Source organism: Cottoperca gobio, chromosome 9 (assembly GCF_900634415.1).
Source record: "Cottoperca gobio chromosome 9, fCotGob3.1, whole genome shotgun sequence".
Lineage (NCBI taxonomy): Eukaryota > Metazoa > Chordata > Actinopteri > Perciformes > Bovichtidae > Cottoperca > Cottoperca gobio.
This window is the reverse complement of record NC_041363.1, coordinates 15,804,548-15,827,987: the sequence shown is the minus strand read 5'-3', so window position 1 is coordinate 15,827,987 and position 23,440 is coordinate 15,804,548. Positions and strand designations below refer to the sequence as shown.

The following is a 23,440-nucleotide window of genomic DNA, read 5'->3' as shown; positions in this document are numbered from 1 at the left end:
GAATATGACCTTTGCAATGACCATGTGTTACAGAGAGTACGTGGTTAGCATGATGCAAGACAAATGCAGCCAAGAAATTGCAATTAAACTTTATTTGGAGTATAATAATCACTGTGGACACGAGGAAAGTATAAAAAGAAGACTCTGTAATAAGTCCATCAGTGCACCAGTTGTTTTTAAGTGTTCATAAATAACCACACAGCCATCTTATTAAAAGCATGATAACAAACTAATATAACTCTGATATAAAAGGTAGAAAATTAAACAGTAGTGAATGAATATCCATATTACACACTTACCACACTAATGCTTTCACACCACATAGCCTACTGTATCCTACCTCAATGACCACTTACAAGCTTTTCCCAGAGATCTTTTTCATTTTTTAACCAAACTTCATGTATTTTGCTCAGCTCACTTACTGGCATTTCCAGAGCTTTCAACTTCATCAGCCCATGATATGTGAATGGAATTTCTGGAAATTGCTAGTAAGGAGACCTTAAAGTTAAGCGGCCCAAAATAGAGAAGAGAGAATTGTGGATGACGTGTGCTCTACTAGGAGAGAAAGGGTTCTGTTTTTGTCAAACTACTGTTTCCAATGTCAATAATTAACTTTCACACTCATGTTTCAGACCTATCCAATATTTTGGCAAAGCAGCTACCCAGACAACAAACAATAGACTCAGAAATACTGGGCCACAAATATTTGTTACAGAGAATGATGTTGCCTAAACAGTGATGTGGGAAGAAGCATGCTTTCAAGCAGACCAGCTGCTGGCTACACATGGACTATCTTTGGCTTATCGCTGAAGTCCAGAGTCTGTTGAACACCGGCGAGCTGCAGGACCCAGTTAATAGGCATGTGGTCCAGGCGGTTCATGTCAAAATGGGAAAAATGAACCTGAGAGCCTGCGGAGAGAAGAAAGAGTGAGGGAGGAAAAGAGAAAGATATAATACAGTCGAGGCAGAGAGAAAATTAAGATTGAGCAAAAAATACAAGAAAACAGAAAGAGACAGAAGCCTACCTGGTCCTGCAATGATGGCTCCACCTTGTTGATGCAGGTCACCCTGGAAGTCAAATGCAGGGCTCGTCATGGCCCTCCATATACTCTTCACTTGTCCCATAAAGATACCAGACTTCACATGGGGACTAGGGTGGGCTATGTAAATAAACACACACACACACACACACACACACACACACACACACACACACACACATACACACACACACACACATGCAATTCTTTATTAATTACCATCTCAGAATATGCTGGGGTTATGCCCTCGTACTGTTATTGCATTATTTTAATTTCAGTATGCTTTATCTGCATGAATTACCTGAGTCTGTAAATTTCTCTTCTCTCTTCATCCCAAGCTTTTGATAAATGCACCTCTCTGGGTCCACATATATTTCATAAGGATACCCCGTCAGTGAGCAGAATGGCTGTAGAGATTAAAAACTACATTTAACATGTGTGACAGGCTGAAATTATGCATAAGAATCACCAAATTAATTACCTCTATATGATGATGAGCAGACTGACCAATCACAACCAGTCTAATGTCAGCATCCTGCAACAACATACATCAAAATGTGAAGTTTTCAGAATCAATCATTTAGATATATACCCAACCAAGCTATCACTAGGGCAATAACTCTGATTTGCATGTCAGCTATGCAATTGCCTCCAGTGGATTCATAGTCATGGAGCAGGACTTACCTCGAGTGCTTCTTCGGGTATTTTGCTCAAATCCTCCACATATTCTTTACAGCTGTAGCACAAGAAATTCTGCAGGGACATCAAATAAAATATGTCAATAGGCTAGATGAATATGAGATATTACCTTACTTTTTAAAACTCTCATCTTTCACCTATATAATGTTTATCCCTCTGTCTTCACCCATGATCTCTCCGTTCCTTCATATCATGGGAAGTTGTTGGGGCATCTGTCCAGCAAGGCTGATGCTCACCTGTTGCCTACTGTGATGCCTTTTGAGGCTCAATGTACTTCAACTTGAGCCTCTCATATTTTTTTTTACTTCAGGCAGTGTAGACTATGAGTCATCAGCAAGGTTAAGCCAAACAAAGTTTTCCCCTACCCGCACGAAAATTATGACCGATTTCCTGTCTTGATATAATTTCTTGAAGGGAACAGAGGCTCCATGCCGGTCGTAAATTAAACAATCTTCGACGTCTTCAAGACGATACTTGATAGGAGCTGTCCCAATGTCCTGGTTTTCTTTAGCTACTTGTCGAGTTATTGGTGAAACTGCTTCAGCCATTTTTTCTGGTGCTTCCCGAATTCGCGTTGCTATTTTGGGAGTTGCTGTTCAGGCTTGAAGAGCTGGTGGCTGCAAATTCACGCCCATAAACTGTGTGTGTGTGTGTGTGTGTGTGTGTGTGTGAGAGAGACAGCGAGAAAGAGAGAAGGGAGAGAGAAAGAGAGGAGAGAGAGAGAGCAAATAATTGCAAAGTAATGTAGTAGATATTAATTATTCATTATAGTAATAATAGTTCATAATTATACTATATATTATTTTATTAAATGCAGAACAGAAACTGACATCAGTGCACACGTAACAGTAACAATTAATAACAATAACAACAATGTATTCTATTTAACTATTGTGTACTCGCCACTTTACGTCATATGTTATTTTGCTGTAACAAGGTACATGTCCCCGTCGTGGGACTAATAAAGGATTTCTGATTCTGATTCTGAACAGCTAATTTCCCTCTTGAGGCAAATTTGTGATTTGTGATATTTGGCTATATTCAAAAAATATTTGAATGGACTTGATTGAGTATCGTGTGACATGCTAAGAAAATAGTCACTGTCTGAGTTGTGCATAGGTTTGAGTATTTCACTATTAAACAGATACTCCACCAATTTAGTATTGCACTTCAATAAAAGTGGGGAATTTACAAGAGACAAATGGAAAAAAGTAAATGTTTAAATCGAAGCAACAACGGCTAATATATCCTGATTTGTATTTCCTATTATGGGTCAAGCTCCAAAAAACATTCTGCTTTTCACAACTCAACAGCATCTTCCAATAGATGCCCTTCCTCCACACTCGAGTTTGTAATGCATGTTAAAGCATTTGATGTCTAATGCCCAAACCAAGATAATTTCAAATTATTTAGAAATATGCAACATGCATTTGTTTTACTTTAATGTATCTTTAAAAAAAATTAAATTATGCACTACCAGCTATAATTTTACCTGCTGTTTTTGTGTTTTTAGTCTTTATTCATTTAGTATTTAATGAGTGTGTGTGTGTGTGTGTGTGTGTGTGTGTGTGTGTGTGTGTGTGTGTGTGTGTGTGTGTGTGTGTGTGTGTGTGTGTGAATATCCACCTTTAAAACACAACATCATTGCCTTTTGGATGTCTATGAAGGAACCAATACAAATCATAAATATAAATCAGTATATACAATATAATATCAGATGAATTAATACAGTTATATACTATATACTATAATAACGAATAGACATTAACACAGGGCCCCTAACCAAGAGACATAAAAATATGTTTTATGTTGTGCAACCAAATTTTGCAATTTATCTAATATCTACAAATAGTGAACCTGCTGGGCGCCTTTGGTGGCTGGGGCCCTGAGGTAGTTGCCAGCATGTCCTTGTTGGTAACCCAGCCTTGATACAAATAGGCAATTGCATCTGGGACAGGGATGTAATCTTTAACACAAAGCTCGCAAATGTAAAACAAATATGACCATGCACAAACTGGGGCTAGGGATAGTTGTGTCAGAGTTACTTTTGGCTTCACTTCTCCCACAAGGCCCTACAGCAGGCACGTTCATCCAGCCCCCATGACGAATTACGAATCGGCCTCGTCGGCTTCCTTCCCGCTGCCCTCTCGGTGCGGAAGTGTTGTCCTCCAGCTGCAGCAGCAGAGCCAGAGCTGCCACTGTTTGGATAAACACTACGCTAGTTCAGTAGCAGGTTTTCTCGCCTCTGCGTCTCTCCTGCCGGGACTTGTCAGCGCTCATCTTGACTGTGCAGCAGAGCAGTATTATGCGACCACCGTCCGGAGTGTGGGAGCACCGTGTGAAGTGGTGAGAGATGTTTCATGTTGGGGCTACAGCTAAGTTAGCATCTAGTGATGGAGCAAGCTAGCCTGTCAGAAAGCTGAACTGGGCTAGCACAGGAACCGTGTCTTTTCCTCTAAATGAGGGTGTGAATGTCTTGTTAAGTTGCAGTTAATATTAAACATAAACCTGTCGCGACTTTAGGCAAAACACAGCCGTCACGTTAAGACTAATGTGTGTGTATGAGTGTGTGTGCGTGCTAAACAAATGACCACCTGTTCAATGTTTACATCTTTCATTCGTCTGCAACCAGACGATGCATCGTTGCTGTTCCCTTGCTTTACTATAGTATGTCAATAACACATCTGCTATTTAGTACTCTAACGTAGGCAACGAAATCAACGTTTGACAAGTAATGTATTCATAACACAAATGAGACGGGTAAAATAGTTTCGACAGCTCAGCTTTATAGTTTGCTGCTTCTTTTTTTTTGATAATATTTCCTAGTGATGCCAAGCTAGCACTTCGCTGTGCACTCTAGGGGTAAGAGTGTCAAGACGGCTACCATCAGTCTATTTTCAGCATCATATATTTTCCCAGCTGTTATCTATATATAGATCTATGTTGATTGTCCTTTAAGGAGAGGATCGTATTTTCTCAGGTCTAACTGAATATACTCGCATGTCATTCTGTACATTAAGAGTTATTGGTTGCTGTAATTGTTACTCCTGTCCACAATGGGTTGTGAAGAATCTCTTTCCCACATGATTCCAATGTATCCAGAGTCTTTATTCTGAAGTTTAGCTGAAGATAATATGAGACTTCAGTTGTCTGAGTCAAGTAAATCAATCTGAAACTTCAGTGTTTTTAGTATACAAATCTATTCTATTCCTTCAGCTCAGCAAAATTACTCTGTATGGGGAAACACAAAGAGATTTTGCATTGTTTCAAGAATAGAAAAGGAAAGCGATAAATACTCCCATATTTCCTGTGTATTTGCTTATACATTATATATATTTTTATTCCAGAGAATATTGAACTTTATGCAGGTCTTTTCTTCTACAAGTTGTATTAACATTTTAAAAAAGTGTTATTGTGAAAATGTAAATACTGTATCTTGTGATTTGTGAATCGACTCTTTTTCTGTACCACTCTACTGAAGGGTTGAACCTCAGTTCATAATGTAATGTACTGAAAGTTAATCGAATGTTTTGTTGGATCTTGTTTACGTATTCCTTTCATAGATATTTACTGGCTTAAGTCATAACTTTGCCAATATTTCTATATAGATTGTTTGTTAAGACTGCATCAAACTTTTACTTGAATTGACTCCTGTCTGTTCTAGAGTTTCCTTGAATCATCTATATGGGCCATCTTCTCTCGAAAAATGGTTACTGCCTGAAGAAGAAGACACGTAAGTTGCATCACAGGAAGAAAAAGAAGAGGAACTGCTTCCTGCAGCTGCCTTGCATGCTCTGCTTCATTGTCCACAGCAACAGCAACGGTCTTGATGACGATAGCGACCATTTAGAGGCCGGTGTCAACGGCAGTGCGTGCCATCACAACAGCATCACAGGAATCAGTGTGCCTGGTGTGGGTGGAGTTGGCATTGGAGCTGCAGCTGCCTCGAAGCTCGCCGAGAGATACGCAACACTCACATCTCCTGAAGACTGCTCCAAGTTCCTGTTGTCACCACTGGAGCTGGCTATCTGGGAGGGCCAAGGAAGGAGCCTTTTATCAGCTGTTCCTGCCAAACTGATTCAACCACCGACGCTATTCAGAACTGCCTGGGGTGTCTGTGACCGTGCCCATACCTGTTCCTGTACCTGGCAGCACCAGTGACTACCCTGAGATGGTAGGAATCTGCACCAACAGCACTAAATGTTGTAGCTGGAAAATCTATACAGATGGTCTAAACGGGCATGATTTACCAGTGATGGTTGATAAAGAGAGTTTACTAATAAGTACCCATAGGAGTTAGACTGATTATTTATTTTAACCAGAAAATCTGTCTCCTCCCAGATGAATGCTGTCATGCGAAAGGATCTCTTAAAATCTTAGTAAAGACGAAAAATGATGTTTGACACCACTGACAAACATTTCCGGCAGTTACTAATGACCATTAAAAACACATCAATCAACTAAAATGTGTTTGTTGACGAATACCTTAACTGAACAAGCCCAACTGTTTATAATAGTATGTACCGGTAACAAAAAAAGGACGTATTTGAATCAGCTCAAAGCTTAAACACGAGTCATAAAACAAGTGTTTTATAGCAAAACATTACGGTGTTTTTTTGTGTTCTCAAGATGTAATAACAACATTACATCAGTCAAGTCAAACTTCACACTCAAAGCAACATTTTTTAAATACCTGTATTATTTAGTTGTTTTTGAGTATCTAACGTAAAGGGTGGTGTTTTGATTTATTGTTTTATAATGTGGGAGGTGTAGGGTTCGTCAACACTGCACTTGTATTTAAAGGCTTTACACTCAAATTAAGAAAATCTTGTTCCACCTGGCTGATCTGTGTGTGTGTCTCTGTGTGCAGGTGTGTAAGAGGAAGTGCTCAGAGGTGCAGAGGTGCACCCCTTGTAAGCAGCCGCGCTGCGCCTTCGCTGCCCCTGACGGAGGGCTGGAGAACGGGGGAGTGGGAGGAGGTGGGGGAGAGGCTGCCTCGAACTCTGAAACTGGCCACTGCCACCTTCCCCTCTGTCCACTTCCCTCCTCCTCCGCTTCTTCTTCTTCCTCTGCCTCCTCCTCTTCCTCCTCACCTGCTGATGGCTGCTGTGGGTTAGGTCTTCATGCTGATTTGCCGCACAGTTCCGACTCGTCCCCCTGCTGCCTGCATCATTATGACGACTGCCAGGCGAGAAGTTCTGACGCTGCCGATCACTCAAGTATCAACCACCTGCCTTCCTCCATCCTTCTTAAGGTCAGAGTTCATCAAAGAGATACTTTGGCGTTTTGTTTATATTTACTGATGTTTTCCGTTGGTTTGGTACAATAAAAAATGCTCAAATACTAAATACTTTGACAACTGAGCCACAGCATCTGAACTGTTGTTGAATGGCTTTTACTAGGCTGGAAATGTGCATGCTGGATGAATTTGTCTTTTGTGTATTATATCTGCTTTTGCCTTCTTCAGGTTCTCTCTCACTTGACAGTGAAGGAGCGCTGTCTGTGTGCCTCTCTGGTGTGTAAGTACTGGCGGGACCTCTGCTTGGACTTCCAGTTCTGGAAGCAAATCGACCTCAGTGGCCTACAACAAGTAAGTAACATAGAGTCGTGCATTTCTTCTCTGAGATTCCACTGTATTTAGAAATGATTCTTTAATTTAAGTTGAGTAGTACTTTTATACTTGTCTTTTCAGTTTTTCACATTTTACATTTGAGATATTTAGTTAATACTCATAGTACAAGAGACCTTAGTGTCTTGCCAACTGGATGGATAACTCCTTAACCTTTTTTTAATGATTAACATAAAGTGTTTTGTTGTTTCTACTGACTTTCATCTCCTTGTGTTCACTCTTTACCAGGTAAACGATGATCTCCTGGTGAAAATAGCATCTCGGAGGCAGAATGTGATGGAGATTAACATCTCGGATTGCAGAGGGGTTCATGACCATGGTGTGTCCTCCCTGGCCTCGCACTGTCCAGGCCTGCAGAAGTACACAGCATATCGTTGCAAGCAGCTTGGAGACACGTCCCTGTCGGCCTTGGCTACACACTGCCCTCTGCTGGTGAAGGTGCACGTGGGCAACCAGGACAAACTAACAGATGAAGCACTAAAAAAGGTATTCATTTAGAGCCAGAACAATTTCAATGTCTTGCTTGTCTGTGATATACCCAGATTTATTCCCAAATAAAAAGTGAAGTAATACTCCAATAAAATGATTCAGGTGACGGTGTCCGGTATTCAACCTTATTATTTCAATAATGTGTCCTTTTTGCCTTTAGCTGGGAGAGCACTGCAGTGAGCTGAAGGACATCCACATGGGTCAGTGTTACAGTATCACAGATGAAGGCATGGTGGCCTTGGCTAGAGGATGCCCTAAACTGCAGAGACTCTACTTGCAAGAGAACAAACTGGTGAGTCCCACACGTCTTGTCACATATTTGTGCTTTTCTTCCCTGCATGCCTCGTGGTTTCTGCTCATACAGGAGCCAACATGTCTGTGTCTCCGCTGGCAATGTGAAGTGTGCATTCATCTAAAAACACTCTCCCTAGGTACTCGTCTCAGCTATGTAACTACTACTGATGTTGGGTTATAAGAATATTGTCAGCCTCACCGTGATGTTTCATACGCTGATACAGCCTGAAACTGTACCTGATGTGCTCTCTCCCAGTAAATGCATTGCTGGCTTTGGTTTAAGAATCAGCTGTTTTATGATCATCAGATCAGATCTTGGAGGTCCTTAGTGTATAAAATTGCAGTCTAATGATGGGATGATATTTTCTTACCAACTACTGCAACTCATTAATGCTCATATATATATATATATATATATATATATATATATATATATATATATATATATATATATATATATATATATATATATATATATATATATATATATATATATCAACACCACCCACATGTATATGTGGAAGCATACATATGTCTGCTGACTAATGCCTTAATCAGTTTAATGACTCATGACTCATTATCACAGTTGGAGTTGTTTATACATCATGAGCATGAAATGACTTCAGACAGCTGAACTGCCCTTTTCACTTGTCCCGTCCCCCCCCATCATATTTCTTTTAATAAAAACAGCAGGTAGAAAGTGACAGACTACTTTAAACACCACCAGATGTCACTGTTTTCCAATTTCTGAAAACAGCCTGCCAGCTTGTTGATAATGGCGAGTTGTACGCCTCTCCTCCAAATCATTATTATCACATATCGTCTTTTACTTTATTAGTCATTTAGTGTTTAATTATGGTACAGAAAGAGAACATAAATAGTCATTTGGCATGACTGTCTGTTTCGCACCCCTTTTATTTAGATCTTCCTTTTCTCACTAATGCTCTGGCACTTTTCCCTGCTAATATTTCTTTGCAGTCCATGAGTAATTATGACCTTGATGAATTAGTCCGCTTTAAGTTGTTAACAATAGCTCAGTTTGTTAAAACCCCATTCATCAACTTAACAGTATATGAAATTAGCGATTACCACTAGGTGAGAGATTAATATTGCTGCTGATAACATTTCAGCGCCGCAGTATCCTTTTCAGACAGTCATTTTTCAGGCGTGAGATCGTTGCAGTTATTTTAGCTTCCTGTCATTAGGGTGGAGAGAAATGGGCTGCGCTTATATGGGAATTGCTGTGTCTAGGCACTCTGGTTGCTTGGCCTAAAATTGTCATTAAGTTTGGAAGGAATTAAGACGACCCAGAAACACTTACTTTTCATATTTCCACAGAGGCCATTTATTTTCTGTGACAGCTTGAAAACTAAGGTTCCTTCCTCCTCCTTCTCAGGAAAATGAAACCGATGTCGTTGCTTTGTGGGTAATTACAGTCTTAAAATGAGTTTGGCTGAATATGTTGGCACTGTGATATCCAAAAATATGCATGAACGCTAAAAGATGTTTGTTCATATCTTGCTTTTGTACTTGGATGTCAGACTACACAAGCTTTACTGTTATAATTATTACTATATTGTATCACACATGAAACATATAAAAGGTGACATAACCATCTGTACTTTGAGGATCTTATTTCACTCTGGGTCGGCTGTTTATAGACCAACTAATAGGGTTGAAGCAGCGTGTAAAAAAGGCTTTTCCTCAAAGATTTATGCAAAAAATGAATGGTTGAACACTCTTGAACATTTGTGTGTGTGTGGAACGTCTGTTCTCTTGTTCTCTACATGCATTGATCCAGGATTGAGATGTGCTTTTTGGTTTTTAGTGTGCCTTCTCTTCTCTTCTCTTCTCTTCTCTTCTCTTCTCTTCTCTTCTCTTCTCTTCTCTTCTCTTCTCTTCTCTTCTCTTCTCCTCCCCTCCCCTCTCTGCTGGCTTTTGTGGTATAAGGAATCCTGTTTCTGTCTCTCCTAATCAATCACAGATGAGGATGAGCCTTTCACTCACTGTGATCTATCCTCTCTTTCTCCTCCTCCAAAATTGAATAATTGAATTGCAGCAGGATGTTTCTGTGTGGTCTTGCTCGCCCTCTGCCTTTTTCTTTGTCATGTGCACACCCGCATACATTTTTTCTTTCTTTCCCTCTCTCCTTGTTGTCGTGGTTGTGGTTTCAGTTCCATGCTGAAGGGTCTTTTCTCTGTGTTAAGACCATCTGCAGCTCTGAAGATGGTTAAACTGCTTTTGTTTTGGTGGTGGGGTAAGCGTCTCTGAATAAGCTCGTGTAGACTTAAGGAATACCAGCACTAACATTATTTGTAGTAACTCTGCTAATGTCGCTCTCTTTAAAAAAAATAAATGTTTTTTTGGCAGTTGGTTAACTTTCGAGGAAGGTTTTGGAAACTTTGAGTCGAGTGGAGATGTGTTTGGTGCTCTGCTATGATGCAGGATGTGCAATTGTGAGATTTCTCACTGTTCCTGTAGTTGTAAATAACAAAGTTAAAGGACAATGATTATTACACTGAAGGGCACACCAACAAATTGACAGTTGAAAGTTGCTAATGCAATGCTGAGGATGTCTCCAGCAGTGACTAGTGTCTCCAAATGTTGTTTACAGTTGATAAATTGACGCTTGCTCTTTCATTGCTTGTTAGCCCTGGGGCCAAATCCGCCCAGGGCTACAGATAACCCTGGGCTAAGAGTTAGTTTTGTGAAAAGCAGGTGACTCTGGTGTCTCTGTGCCCCACTTCTTTTGACATCTACCCTGCATTCTTTATTGGCGTTCATCCAGTATTTATGCCAGAGTTGGTTATATTGCACCAGTTGCCTTTCAAGGCTTGTTTTCATCTTCTGAAGTGTTTTTTCTTTCCCTCCCCCATTCATATTCTGTGCTCTTCCACCACCTCGAAGGGCAAAGGCACTGAGAATAGCAAATTCCCCTTTTCCTCATCTCACTTCAATTTGCCGTAGGGGGGAGAGGCAACCCTGAAAGTTTAACTCTGAGTTCTGTCAGTTAGACCAACCGGTGGACGAACTATACGTTTGACTCGTCACCCATCTTTCCATGTCGGTAACTTTGTTTCAATGTTCCTTTTAATTAAACGCACATTGCAATCTGCAAACATTTTTGCCGGGGAAGCACTTTTCTACTCTCTTTTCCTCTCTCTTAAAAAAAAAAACCCCTTTATCTGCTCTTCTGTCTTGTCAAAATCAAAGAGTGTGTGCACCTAATTTTCCTGCATGTGATGGGAATATTCTTCCACTGGCTCATCTCAAATACATTGTGTCAGCCTAAACACACACTTTCTTCCCCCTCTCTGTCTCACACAGACACACTCTGATTATTTACAGTTTTAATTAGTCCAAAATGTGGAAATGAAAGTGTAATTGGAGATGACCTAACATAGATTACCATGTGCCCTCAATTTAGGTGTAATTACCACTCTGCATGTATAATCAGAGCTTCTTTCCCGTGCTTTCACCACACTTTCCAGCTCTCTCAGTTTGGGATGTGTTTCTCTGTGGAACAGCATGAGTTGCTGGAAAAGACAAACTGTCAGAGTGGTGTTTCTTGGCCATTGGTCAGTGAAAGAGGCCTCATCTCCCAATCTGATTGGCTGTCTGTCTTGTCAGTAGTCGGGTTTTAGCTGGAAGGGGGAATGACAGCCAGGCTCCATCGGTTCAATCATACATAATCGCAGATTAAATTGTATATTGACATTAGCAGATTTAATTATCCGGATTACATAGAGCAAAGACGAAGGAAGTGATAATGATAGCTGTCAGTTACTATGGGATAGACCTTTTGACATAAACCAACACACGGACACAAAAAAAAACACACAGCGGCCTAGTTAAAACGGTGAGAGCGACACACACATGGGAACAGATGAATTGAATAGCTGCCAGCTGCTCTGGAATCTCCTCTGGAAACTTAGTTCACGTATTTGACTGTAATTAGAGATAAATAGATACACACACACACACACACACACACACACTGTACTTTAGTCAGTGTAACTGCTTTCATGTCATCAAGAAGTCTCTTTATTAATTTATTTTTTGTATTTCTCTCGCTTGTCTTTGTCTCTGTGGATTTGGGAGGTAGCCATATCTAGGTATGGTTAAGATAAACTTTAATGCACCATATTTCAAAAGTAATTCTAAAAAGCATAACTTTTTCCTCATTTCCAATCTTCCCTCTCTTTATTTCCTCTTATTGCTTCTCTTTGTGCTTCAATGCCTATTTCTAAATATGCTGTTGTTGTATTCTTCATAATTTTTCATTTATTTTTCGTATTGATTCATAATTTGTGGTTATTGCAGTGGTGAAAGGAACATTTTGGGAAAACGGTTAGTTGATAAATCAATCAACAGAAAATTAATTTTGGTAACGGATTTATTGCTTTTAAATGACCCTGTGTAGTTTGTAACCACGAGTAGCGCTACAGAATGTTTTTATGATTTAGGTTTTCGTTTTTTTGTGTCTATCATGCACGCCGAGGCACAACAATGCAGCATTTAAAAATATTTAAAGAATGGACTGCAAGTGTTTCACGAGGAAGGAAACGGCCTCAAAGATGAACACAATATGTTTTCCGTGAGTAACACTGAATGTAAACATAAATATAAAGGGCACCTTTTTTAAGGTAGTTTTTAAAGCAAACATGTCAAAAACCCTGGTTTCAGCTTCTTGCAGCCCGAACTGTTTCTGACTCATTACTCTAAGGACATAGGGTTAGTTTGTTAAGGTATAAACTTAGTGAAGAATTGTACTCTTTAAACCTTTTTATTTTCACCATTACCGCTGCTTACATTCTCAGTATGTAGTCTGGGCTAACAGCACATTCCTCTCTCGATATCCTCCGCTTCATTGCTCTTTTGAAGTGCCTCCGTATCGATCTGTGTCCCCAAAAAGCTGCTGTGCGTGCGTGTGTGTGTCCGGGGCGGTTGCTGATCGGCCTTTGCCTGAAGAGTAATCAGATGCATTAATGAGCTCTGACTTTAACTTGGACAGCCGGCTGCACTCAGACACAGACATCGTCGATATGTTCCCTCTGCCGCATGCCCAAGAACAAAACAAGTTTTAAAGGGAAGAAAGTGAAAGCACTTTTGGAAATGTGAGCCTGTGAAGTGTGCCTCCAAAGCGATACTTCACCTTGCTACAATGTTTTCTTTTCAACATTAGTTACCCCAGGAGAAGATTCAACATCAACATGAGGCATTTCCTCCTGACTCTATCAATAACCCAGGTGAAATTACTTTCTGAAAAAGAAGAAAAAGACCTTGGAGTGGCAGAATGCTCACTTGGATTCCCTGAGTGGCTCATAGAAATGTTTAAAGTATTAAAGTTGTGGAAAGAAAAGAAAGTCAAGTGAATGTCAATGGGACAGTCGATATGGCTGGCTCTATTGTTGAACAATGACAGAATGCCATAAATGACAACGGTTATGCCAGAATCAGATAGATTTGTTTGGCAGTGAAAAATGGAGCTGCTGTAGCGAGATGCACTTCTGCTGGTAATGTCTACATTCCCTGTCAGGTAGTAGTTGTAGTTTTTAACAGCCAATTTAAGATTCATAGGTATTTTACTATGCACAGCAAACTTTTCACAATTACAATCTTAGTTTGCTGCCAGTGTCCTCTCAGAGGGAGTTAGTAGTGGTGATACACATTTCGATAGTTACATCGATAGTAGAAGCAGTAATGGCAGTAGTATATAATATTATAGTATACAAACATCCTGATGTGATGGTGTTTTAATAGCACCTTTACATTCTTTTGTGTATCTGAGACGTTAAAGGTAAACTCCTCCGGGGTAGATCCGAGTAATATTGCCAATGTTTTATACCTTTTTAATTTAGTAGTATTCTAACTTCATTTATTTGCTGGTTTATTTGCCTTTTTTTGTTTTTTGTTTTTTTTAGAACAAGAACCAAATTCAATGTGCCGTCACTTCAGCTCTAAAGTTACTGGAAAAACTCCGATCTCTTGCACAGATTAATACTGATACTTTTTACGCTTTAATATTTTGTATGTCAGTTTGTTTTTATGGGTGAGGATGGAGTGTTTGGGGTGTTTTAATGTTTGCCCCAAATTGACCCTTTAGGGACAATTAAGGTCCTTGAATTGAAGTCAAGTGGAGAGTAACTGCATCACAGATCAGGTCAAATCCCTATAATGACCTTAACAATGACTTAGTTTGCACGCACTCTTTTTCTACTAAATGTGTACAGAGCTGGATACCAGTTCATGTGCTCCTGGCTGATGTGCACGGCTTTCACCTGCAGAGGGTGTAGCAGGACTGTACAAGTGCAGTTCGACCACAGTGGGCGAGCAGTGAGCGAAACTGGCATTCTTCTTCTACTTGGACTGCACATAAAATATCCCATTTTTAAAGATATTAATAAATATTTGAGTAAACCAATTTTTGTTTCCTTTGTGGTTTATGTGCCGGCAACAGGTTGTAGCAAGGAATTTTCACAAGAAGTCCTTTTTTAAAGTCATTTTGATTTGTATAAGAATGATGCTTTCTAACCTGTTGATACGAAGGCACTTACGTGTGTGCTGGTGTGGTGTGGGTGGTTGCTGTTTTCCACTTTCATGTCTTTTGACTGGAATGTAATCTGTGCAAGAATTTGAATTCTCTTGAAATAAAAAATAAGCACTTTCTCACCTGTAGTCAGAATCTCTGAATGGCCTTTGCAGTAATAATACATAATCTTTTTAGTACTGTAGAAGCTGTAGCAGCACTCATCTCCACCGCGTTATCAAGCATTCGCCCGCAGCTTCCAGAGTACCTGGAAAAGCACTGAAGGATGTTAATGAGAATGTGACTTCCATTTCTATTCCTTTTCTATTCAGTGCTTACTCTGGCTCAGCACATGGACGGACAGCAGCCTGAGACACTCACACATTTCTTACTGGCTGGCTAAGTTTTCACGCTTGGACTTGATGCTTTCCTTTGGACATATAATCATATGAAATAAAACATATAACCTAATATCTTTTTAGGTTTGCACTGTTTGTCAGATTAAACGAGCAATTTAAATACTCGACCTGAGGCTTTTGGAAAACGGACATAACTTTTGCTGATTGATTAATCGTTCGAGTCAGTTTATTAAACAGAAATGCCGAACGATCGATGGCCCTAAGTTGTCAGATGTGAGAATTTGTTGCTGTTCTTGATCTGACGTTATTGTGGAATTTTTTTCTAGAAGTTTTGAACTGTTTGTTGGACAAAGCAAGACATTTAAAGACATCGCCTTGTGCTGGAGGATATTGTGATGAGTCGTTGTTTGTTTTTCACGTTTCCTAGACCAATTGATAAAATAATTGGTATATTATTAAATGATGAAAAGAACTTCAGACTTATTGTGTTAGTTGTTCTTTTGTCCTTAAATCTAGCAATGCTTTGACTTTGTGTACATTTTTAAACCAGCGATTACTTCACTTAAAATACAATTACAGCAACTCTGAATTGGATGTTTTGGCAGTTGGTTTACCTCTGCTAGCCAGCAGCAAGTTGGAAAGGTTTTGGCAACACAACAGCCAGGAACTTTTTGACAATCAAGTTAGGTGAAAAACATTTTTGGCACCCATTTCCTTTCTCCTGAGGGCCAGTGGCGGGGCTCTGACCTGGCCAGTGTTTAAAGAGCATTGCTTTAGAGGCCTTCTGTTTATCCAGCTCCAGACAGCAGTAGCTTCTGACACCCAGCCAGGGATGTCACGATGATTCATGGGCCTTTCCGACACCTCGCTCACGCCTTTACTCTTCTTAATCTCTTTGCGCTCTTTCCCTTCCTCTCCCTCTCCCTCTCTCTGATGATGAGTTTTCCTTTTGTTTGAGAAGGGCAGAAATGATGTCATCATTTAAAGCAGGAGCCCAAAGCCGGGGATGGAGGCCTTGCCTTTTAGCTCAGTGGACTAGTTTGTATGTATCATGATGAATGGCCCTCCTTGGGGATTCACTCCGGTCCTGTGCTGTGGAGAAAAGACAGAAGTGTAAAAGAGAAGACAGCCGAGAGAGAAAGTCTACATGCCTTTTTCAGCTTACTTTAAACTTTTTGTTTTCTATCGTCCCGCTACTCATCCCATCGCTCTTCTCCTCTCTCAAACAAGTCATATCCTCCCTCTGGATTTCTCTCCCCCCATCTGTCTCCCTCTCCTCCCTTTGTCTGTGTCTCTTAATGATTGAGAGGCCAAAGCAGCTCTAATCGCTGACTTCATTAGTGATGATTGATAAGAGGCAGAAAGGTGTGTGTGTGTGTGTGTGTGTGTGTGTGTGTGTGTGTGTGTGTGTGTGTGTGTGTGTGTCTGTATGAACAGTCTATAGGGGTTGTGTGTCCATATGTGTGCGTCTACTATCTCACCTGCCACCAGATGCCACCCTTCTGCCGGCACCTTTGATGCATTTGGGGCCGGTGATGGCAGTGGCGGTTCAATACTTGGGGTAATGAATGTGTTTAATAAGCACAGTGGGTCGATGGGCTTAATGAAGGTGTGACAGAGGATGGGCCTGGAGAATGCTGCCGTAACGAGACTCTAACGAGCCTCTGGGGTTAACAAGGTCACACTATAATCGGAATTCCCTCACCTGTGCACTTTCTGTCTGTCTCTCTCCGTTTCCCCCCCTGCTCCAGTTCTCTCTCTCTGCCTTCCCGTTGCTCCTGTTTAGTACAGTACATTTGTTTGCCACTTTGTGATGTGTTTTTATTCCCGTCCCTCTCCTGTTGTGTCTCTATCTGCATGCTCTACAGTGCTTCCCTCTGTCTTCTCATTATATCTGTCATTGTTTCTGTCCATCTCCCACATACGGTTACCTGTTAGAGTCTGTCTCGCTGCAGCAGCGTGTCCATCTTTTCAAGGACGACCTAGCTGAGGAATGCTGGCTGAAATCAATGCTCAGGAGTAGTGTGAGCCCTTTTTTCCTTTCTAAGAAGTCTGCTACGATATTTCTGGAAGCTAAAAGCCTTTATTGAAGGGGGTCCTGACTCTCTCTGTTTCAGAGACTGACAGCTGAACATCAGGCTGCTCTTCTTTTGTTGTTTCATAGAAATCGTAATATTTGGACATTTTTGTTTAGCGCTAACTGCATGGCACTGATGCTCATCTGAATGCAGAAACAGTAGGAGTTTTCGCTAATGTAGATTTAAGTTATTGTTGTTTTCAAGTGCTGAACATCAAATAAAAATGTTGTCCATTGACGATTCATGCTACATCCAAATATCACATGTAAAATGCAACTGAACAGCATATTTCATTTGCAAAATGAGGTTGTTGCCAATTTAGGTACAGTACCAGTCACGTGCAGAATGTTGGAAGTTATAATTAAATGTACATTATTATTATTATTATTATTATTATTATTATTATTATTATTATTATTATTATTATTATTAATATTCATATATATATCATATATACATATATCATATAAGGTTTGTGGCAACAGAAGCTGCAGTTCTACACCTGTAACTTAAAATTGAACAAACGTTATCGTTTACACACAGTCATAATTGCGTCCGACATCTTCCACACTCACAAGAGAGGGGATGTGATTGGTTTGTGTTTCCTTGTCAGGTTGCTCCAGTTCTTGCTGCCTGTAGCATTAGTGCGAGTGTCTTGTTGGTACACGTTTGGTTTGATCTGGAATTCTTTTTAATTTTAAGCACACATTTTACATTGAGGCTAGTTTTTACTTTCTTTCTTTCTTTCTTGGTGGGTGTTGGTTTGATTGTAAGTGAAGAGGAATTCTTCTCTGAATACTTTCAGCTGAGCGTATTGTGTTTGTTTTCGAGGTTGTCAAGTTGTCGAGAATATCAAAGGTAGGGGTGGGTTTATAAACATTAGGGTTTTAGTTCATAGTGAGATTTGATACAATCTGGTGGTTTTTCATTGTTTAATCAGTTCAAAATATAATTTAGGGCTGCGGTTATAGAATAAAAAACAATTTTCTTTTCTTTTCTTTTTTCGATTAATCAGTTAATGAATAACTTTAGAAAATTAATGAAAGAATGAAAAGTAAAATAATAATAATAGATGCCATCACAATCCTACATTTGTCTTGTTTACTCAGACAGGCTGCTAAAACAAAAGCAATATATTCAATTTACAATTTATAATATGTTTTGAAATAGAGAAAAGGAAACAAATGGTTATAAATGACCGAAACAATCAGTTCAATAAAAAAACAAAACGATTTTGCTCTATTTTACGTTGGTAATTTTAAAGAGCGACACCATTTTTTTTTGACTTTTGAAAGATAGTTGTAAAGCCTTGATTTATAAATGTGTAATGAATCATCAACAAAAACAAACAAGGCAATGTCTGAGACTTTAAGAATTTAGGGGATTATTTCCATTAAACTCACGATAATCAGTTTGAATTCAGCAGACCTGTCAACTGCTGAATTTATCCAAATCCAAAACTGCTCAGTAGAAACATACAAATATTCATTTTTGCACGGCATTAACACACTTGAGTTAAAACTTTGTCAGCGTGTGCACCGTGTCTCACAGCATCTCTAGCTTGGATTGAAGTTCACAAATCAGCTAAACAGCTAGCTGATTTTCAATAGTTGTCAGATAAGCAGCGAGCATGCCTCCTGTAGAGCAGTACCTGGTTTGTATATAGTCTGTCATCTGCAAAACATTGCCCTTGTTTCTGACAAAAGTGCCTGAACAACGAGCAGTATATTGTGTCTTCATCCCTTCATCCCTTCATCCCTCGTCATGTTTTGTTGCACCAACGGGAGCTTCTTTTTCCAAACTGATTTATTTTCTTCCACTTTCTGCTCACATCCTCCTTCACCTTTGCATGTTATGTGTTTTCAGAGCGTTTCCAACAAATAATATTTGTAATGTGAGAATTTCTGAAGCATAAAGTTGCAAAGAGACCGTATATTTAATTTAGATTAAAAGTCTGTGCTTCTTTGTGACTTTTAACTTCTTGGTCCAAACAAAGTACATATTTGTATTGGTTGTTTAAATCTCCTTCTGCCAGTCCACAGTGGTAATATTATCATCGATTTCAGTAATGTTAAACTCTGCAGCAGTGTTTCTCCTCTGTTCCATCATCAGTACACCTCCCTCTCCTTTCTTTGAGAGGCAGCCATTAGCTTCCTCTCTTTCTGGCTCCAGTATTTCACCAGTGGAAAAGTGTGACTTCCTGAACCTCACATTTCTTCGCCTGGTGTTGCCAGAGTGCAACACCGTTATGAGATATAGCATAGAGACAAGCGATCGATAATAATGGTGCACTTAGCTGGGCTAATTAACAGCTATGTAGAAGTGGAGAAAGCATCAGGCGGCATCAAGAAGGTTGTTTCCCCATCGTCAAGACCCCCAGATAACCTTTGAAGCATAGATCCCTACAGCTTGGTTTACATCACGGGTTGGGGGTCGTAGCAGCTCTATAGACACCTTACACATCGCTCTGGGGGAACTTTATCAATGGGAAGGATAGCACAGGTCATTGAGGTGAACAGAAGTTCGATTGACATTGTTGCTACTGCAATGAAAACACATCGTCTCTGTAGCTGTTTAGGACAACTTTATTTGTCTTTTAAGTCTACCTGGAAGCAAATTAAACATCTAAATTTGTACCTTCCTCCTGTCATTCAAACTGCTTCTCCCCTATGAGAGAGAGAATGACATGAACAGCAGATTTTATTGTCACCTGCCAATCCAAATCCCGCTGTCCCTCTCCTCTCTCCTTGAATCTTCCTTCCCTCCTCTCTCCTCCCTCTGCTCCCCATCCTCCGTTCCGATCCGATCTACCTCCACCGTGAATTTGGCTTTGCTAAATTAGCTCTCTATTAAAAGTGAATTTGTTGGAAATGAGCGTGCTCCAGAGGGCACGGATAAAAGCGAAGGCAGAGCCAAAGGGCCGCCCGGCTGCCTGTCTGTCTGGCTGTACCCGGCTGCATCGTGTATTTTGGAGCATGCAAAGTAAGTTATGTGTGTTGTTGAGAGAAGGCAGCTGATTTGCATTTAGATAAATCCCTGTGGATGTGGGATTGTCATTGAGATGCAGGGGGCTGAATCCAGTGGCCACCTACCTAGGCATGCACTACCTGCAGGAGAAGATGTGTGTGTTTGTGGGGTGTGTGTGTGAGCTCTTAGTATGCTGCACTACCTGGAGCATTTGCCCTACTTTCTAGGCAGCGGTTAAGGGATGGAAATATGAGGCATTACTGGAAACAAATGTGCGTTCATGTGTGTGTGTGTGTGTGTGTGTGTGTGTGTGTGTGTGTGTGTGTGTGTGTGTGTGTGTGTGTGTGTGTGTGTGTCTGCACAAAATAATTTTGTAGCTGACCTTTCTATACCTGCACAAGACTAAAAGTGTGACTAATAAGAACTGACGGCACACAACTGGCAGCCACTGCATCCCATTAGACATACTGTTGATACAGTATGTTAAAAAGCAAAGTACTGCTGGAGGTGTGGTTGTCCAAATTTCAATCTGTCCTTCATCACTTACAGTTAAAAAAATGCACTCCTAGCTGCATGCTACGAAACATCAGGAAACGGTTGGTATTCACTGTCCTAGAAGCTGACAGCTTTCATTAGTTTTGAATTATATGGCAACAGCCCCCTTGCTGGCCAGCTCACATTGTCACCTGTAATGTATGTTCTCTGGTGGGACTTCATGTTGAATGCATTTCCATTCCTTACTCCTGTATGCTGATGCATGGAGCTCAATTCTGCACTTAGAGGCTCTTGTTATTTTAGTTTCAGAATTTTAGGTGAAAGGCTTCCAAATCATTGAGTTAATTTTACATTTGCAGGAAAACATTGTGAAGGATATTCTGCACAAACTACAATACCTACAACTTGAGTAGGTATCAATTTGGCAAGAAGTATCATCAAGCGCTGGATCACTTGTTATTGATGTCAGTGTTTGTGCCGGGCGGTGGGGTTCAGTGCTTTAGGCCTGTTGATGGATTGGCAGAGGGGGAGGCGGCTTGCTGCTGATTGACAGTCAGGGCTGAGTGTGGGCAGATGGGCTGTGGTGGCTGTAAATATGAAGCCTGTGTGACAGGTGAAGGTCACTGTAGTGGGAGGTAGAGGAGCAGATGAGCCTGGTGGGAGGGTGGTGTGTGTGTGTGTGTGTGTGTGTGTGTGTGTGTGTGTGTGTGTGTGTGTGTGTGTCTGTGTGTGTGTGTGTCTGTGTCTGTGTGTGTGTGTGTGTGTGTGTGTGTGCAAAAGCTAGTTAACGCATACCACTGTGAATCTTGCTTTTGGTTTGTATGTGTGTTCTTGTCTGTGAGACGTAATTAATCTCCCATTATTAAAGCTGTCGGCTTCAGCACACTTGTTACAAAAACCCGAAGACATCAAGTCTCTGCTCCAGCCCTGTTCCGGCACACTTGATCCAATTGAAAGCCTTAATCGGCGGTTGGTTTACGGTGCCATTTCTTCCCAAACCTTCGCAATCTACATTACAGATGTGAGCGTATGCAACTGTTGTTCCCACATCTTTAGAGAATTTGCTTCATCGTAGCATCCCGGATCAAGCTACTGCACTTGACGGGAGGACTGCAGGACTCTGTTGGGACGTCAATGATGATTGGTCCTCAAACATAGTCAAAGTAGGTGAATCCCTGATGTAAATAATTTTATGTTAAAGATGCTGGCCATAATATCTGCCCAGAGAATTCATGTTTTTGTTGCTGCAGTTTACATTCCTCTTTATGCAAATAAAAACAAATGCACTTTCTTGTGTAGCATAAATGGCCTACAATCGCATTTCGTTGTGCGACCCCGTGCTACAGAATGAACATTAATTATCCTTGAATCCTTGAGAAATCTCAGTTCAATACGTGACCCTGCAGTTTCAGGATTACAAATCAAAATGTTCTTTCTATTCATTTTGAAAAACATGAGCACTAAACACTTTTGTCCTTTGCCAATTGTTAAAGATATCCAACATTTGTTATATGTACAGTAATAGATACTTCACCTTTGCGATAATGATATCTGATATTTAAGAAATATCATTATTTAAAGGTCGTTATCAAGGTATGTGCTAAGCTGGATATTTTTCCCTGTTGAAAAATAAGATCAGTTGTCTCTGTTGGACGAACAAAGCTTACAATATAAGTTAACGCAAATATATCTTTGGCACATCTTGACTATGAGTTCTCATTACTTATCAGACAATACACACGCATAATTACTTTATCCAGTTTCTGTACAGTTTCTCTAAAACGGCAACGCTCTATATTACTCGTGTCCATTTCTACTCTTTCTGTATCTGAACTGTATTGATAGAAGTGGTCATCTTAAACTGATTCCTCCTTTTTGACTGTGTCTGTGCAGATACACATGAATGGTATTCAGGAAACTCTTCGCTCTACAACCCCCTTTTACTGTACCTTCCTCCATTGATGTCTTTCTCTTCCTCTGTAAATCCCTCTCTTCCATGAGTAATCCATTGTGGTGTTCCCATGTCTGCTGGAGCCGTGCCAGAGTAGTGTGGGATTACTACGGCTGGAGACACACACACACACACACACACACACACACACACACACACACACACACACACACACACACACACACACACACACACACACACACACACACACAGCCTATATATACACTTTCAAATGTCTCCCTTCACTATGTGGGGTACCACAGGAATGTTTCAGGGGACATCCATGTTGACTGTTGGGGCCTGTCTGGACTCAAGGGAGTCTTCTGTGTGGCACTAGGTCAGAGAAACCATCCTTCCTCCTCCTGGAGGGTTGTATCAAGGGAATATGGTTTAGTCACTTTCTCACACTCATCTTTGAGAGTCTGGCAGCTTGTGTACAAGAAATGAAGCAATTGTTCAGTCAGGTGAATCTGCTTGGTTAGACGGAGAAAGAAAGAGGTGAGAGAACATAAAAACAGCAGAGGGAAGAGGATGGAGTAGTTATTGTTAATGGCAGCCCCTCAGGATAATATTGATGTGTTTTCTCTTTTTAAAAAGTTGAAATTTTAACGCTGTGGGATTCTTTGAATGATTGTGCATTTATCAGCATTATTCATTGCAGTGGCCTCGATCAATGGTCTTTAAATATGCTGTATATATGGGTAAGATCTTTCACTGACTGATCGATCATGAGTACCTAATCTCCACCCCGCTGAACTGACGGAGCTTTTCAAAAATGATCTTTCCATCTTTTTAAAAAGGAATTTATTGTGGAAGTGTATGTTGTGCTGTGGTCCTTATCACTGGTAACTACTGGTGCTTTAATGCAACTCTATTGGCTTGCTGTGGTGGACAGTAACTAAGTACTTTT

General features: G+C 40.4%; 2 protein-coding genes across 2 annotated transcripts in view; one reads left to right on the top strand and one right to left on the bottom strand.

Moving 5' to 3' along the window:
• Nucleotides 1-73: 73 nt before the first annotated feature.
• On the bottom strand, nt 74-2,287 carry prxl2c (peroxiredoxin like 2C). Its single transcript, XM_029439203.1, has 6 exons — nt 2,105-2,287; nt 1,725-1,793; nt 1,522-1,575; nt 1,342-1,447; nt 1,026-1,160; nt 74-909 (listed from the first exon to the last, which is right to left on the bottom strand). The coding sequence occupies exons 1-6, from the start codon at nt 2,285-2,287 to the stop codon at nt 779-781; spliced, it is 678 nt and encodes a 225-aa protein (XP_029295063.1). The 3' UTR covers nt 74-778.
• Nucleotides 2,288-3,647: 1,360 nt separating this feature from the next.
• The window catches only part of fbxl17 (F-box and leucine-rich repeat protein 17), a 201,253-nt gene continuing 181,460 nt past the window's right edge, over nt 3,648-23,440 (top strand). Inside the window, 7 exon segments of the mRNA XM_029440323.1 lie at nt 3,648-4,085; nt 5,404-5,846; nt 5,848-5,913; nt 6,610-6,993; nt 7,207-7,329; nt 7,597-7,854; nt 8,018-8,149. Coding sequence (XP_029296183.1) covers nt 5,424-5,846; nt 5,848-5,913; nt 6,610-6,993; nt 7,207-7,329; nt 7,597-7,854; nt 8,018-8,149 — 1,386 coding nt within the window. The 5' untranslated portion in view covers nt 3,648-4,085; nt 5,404-5,423.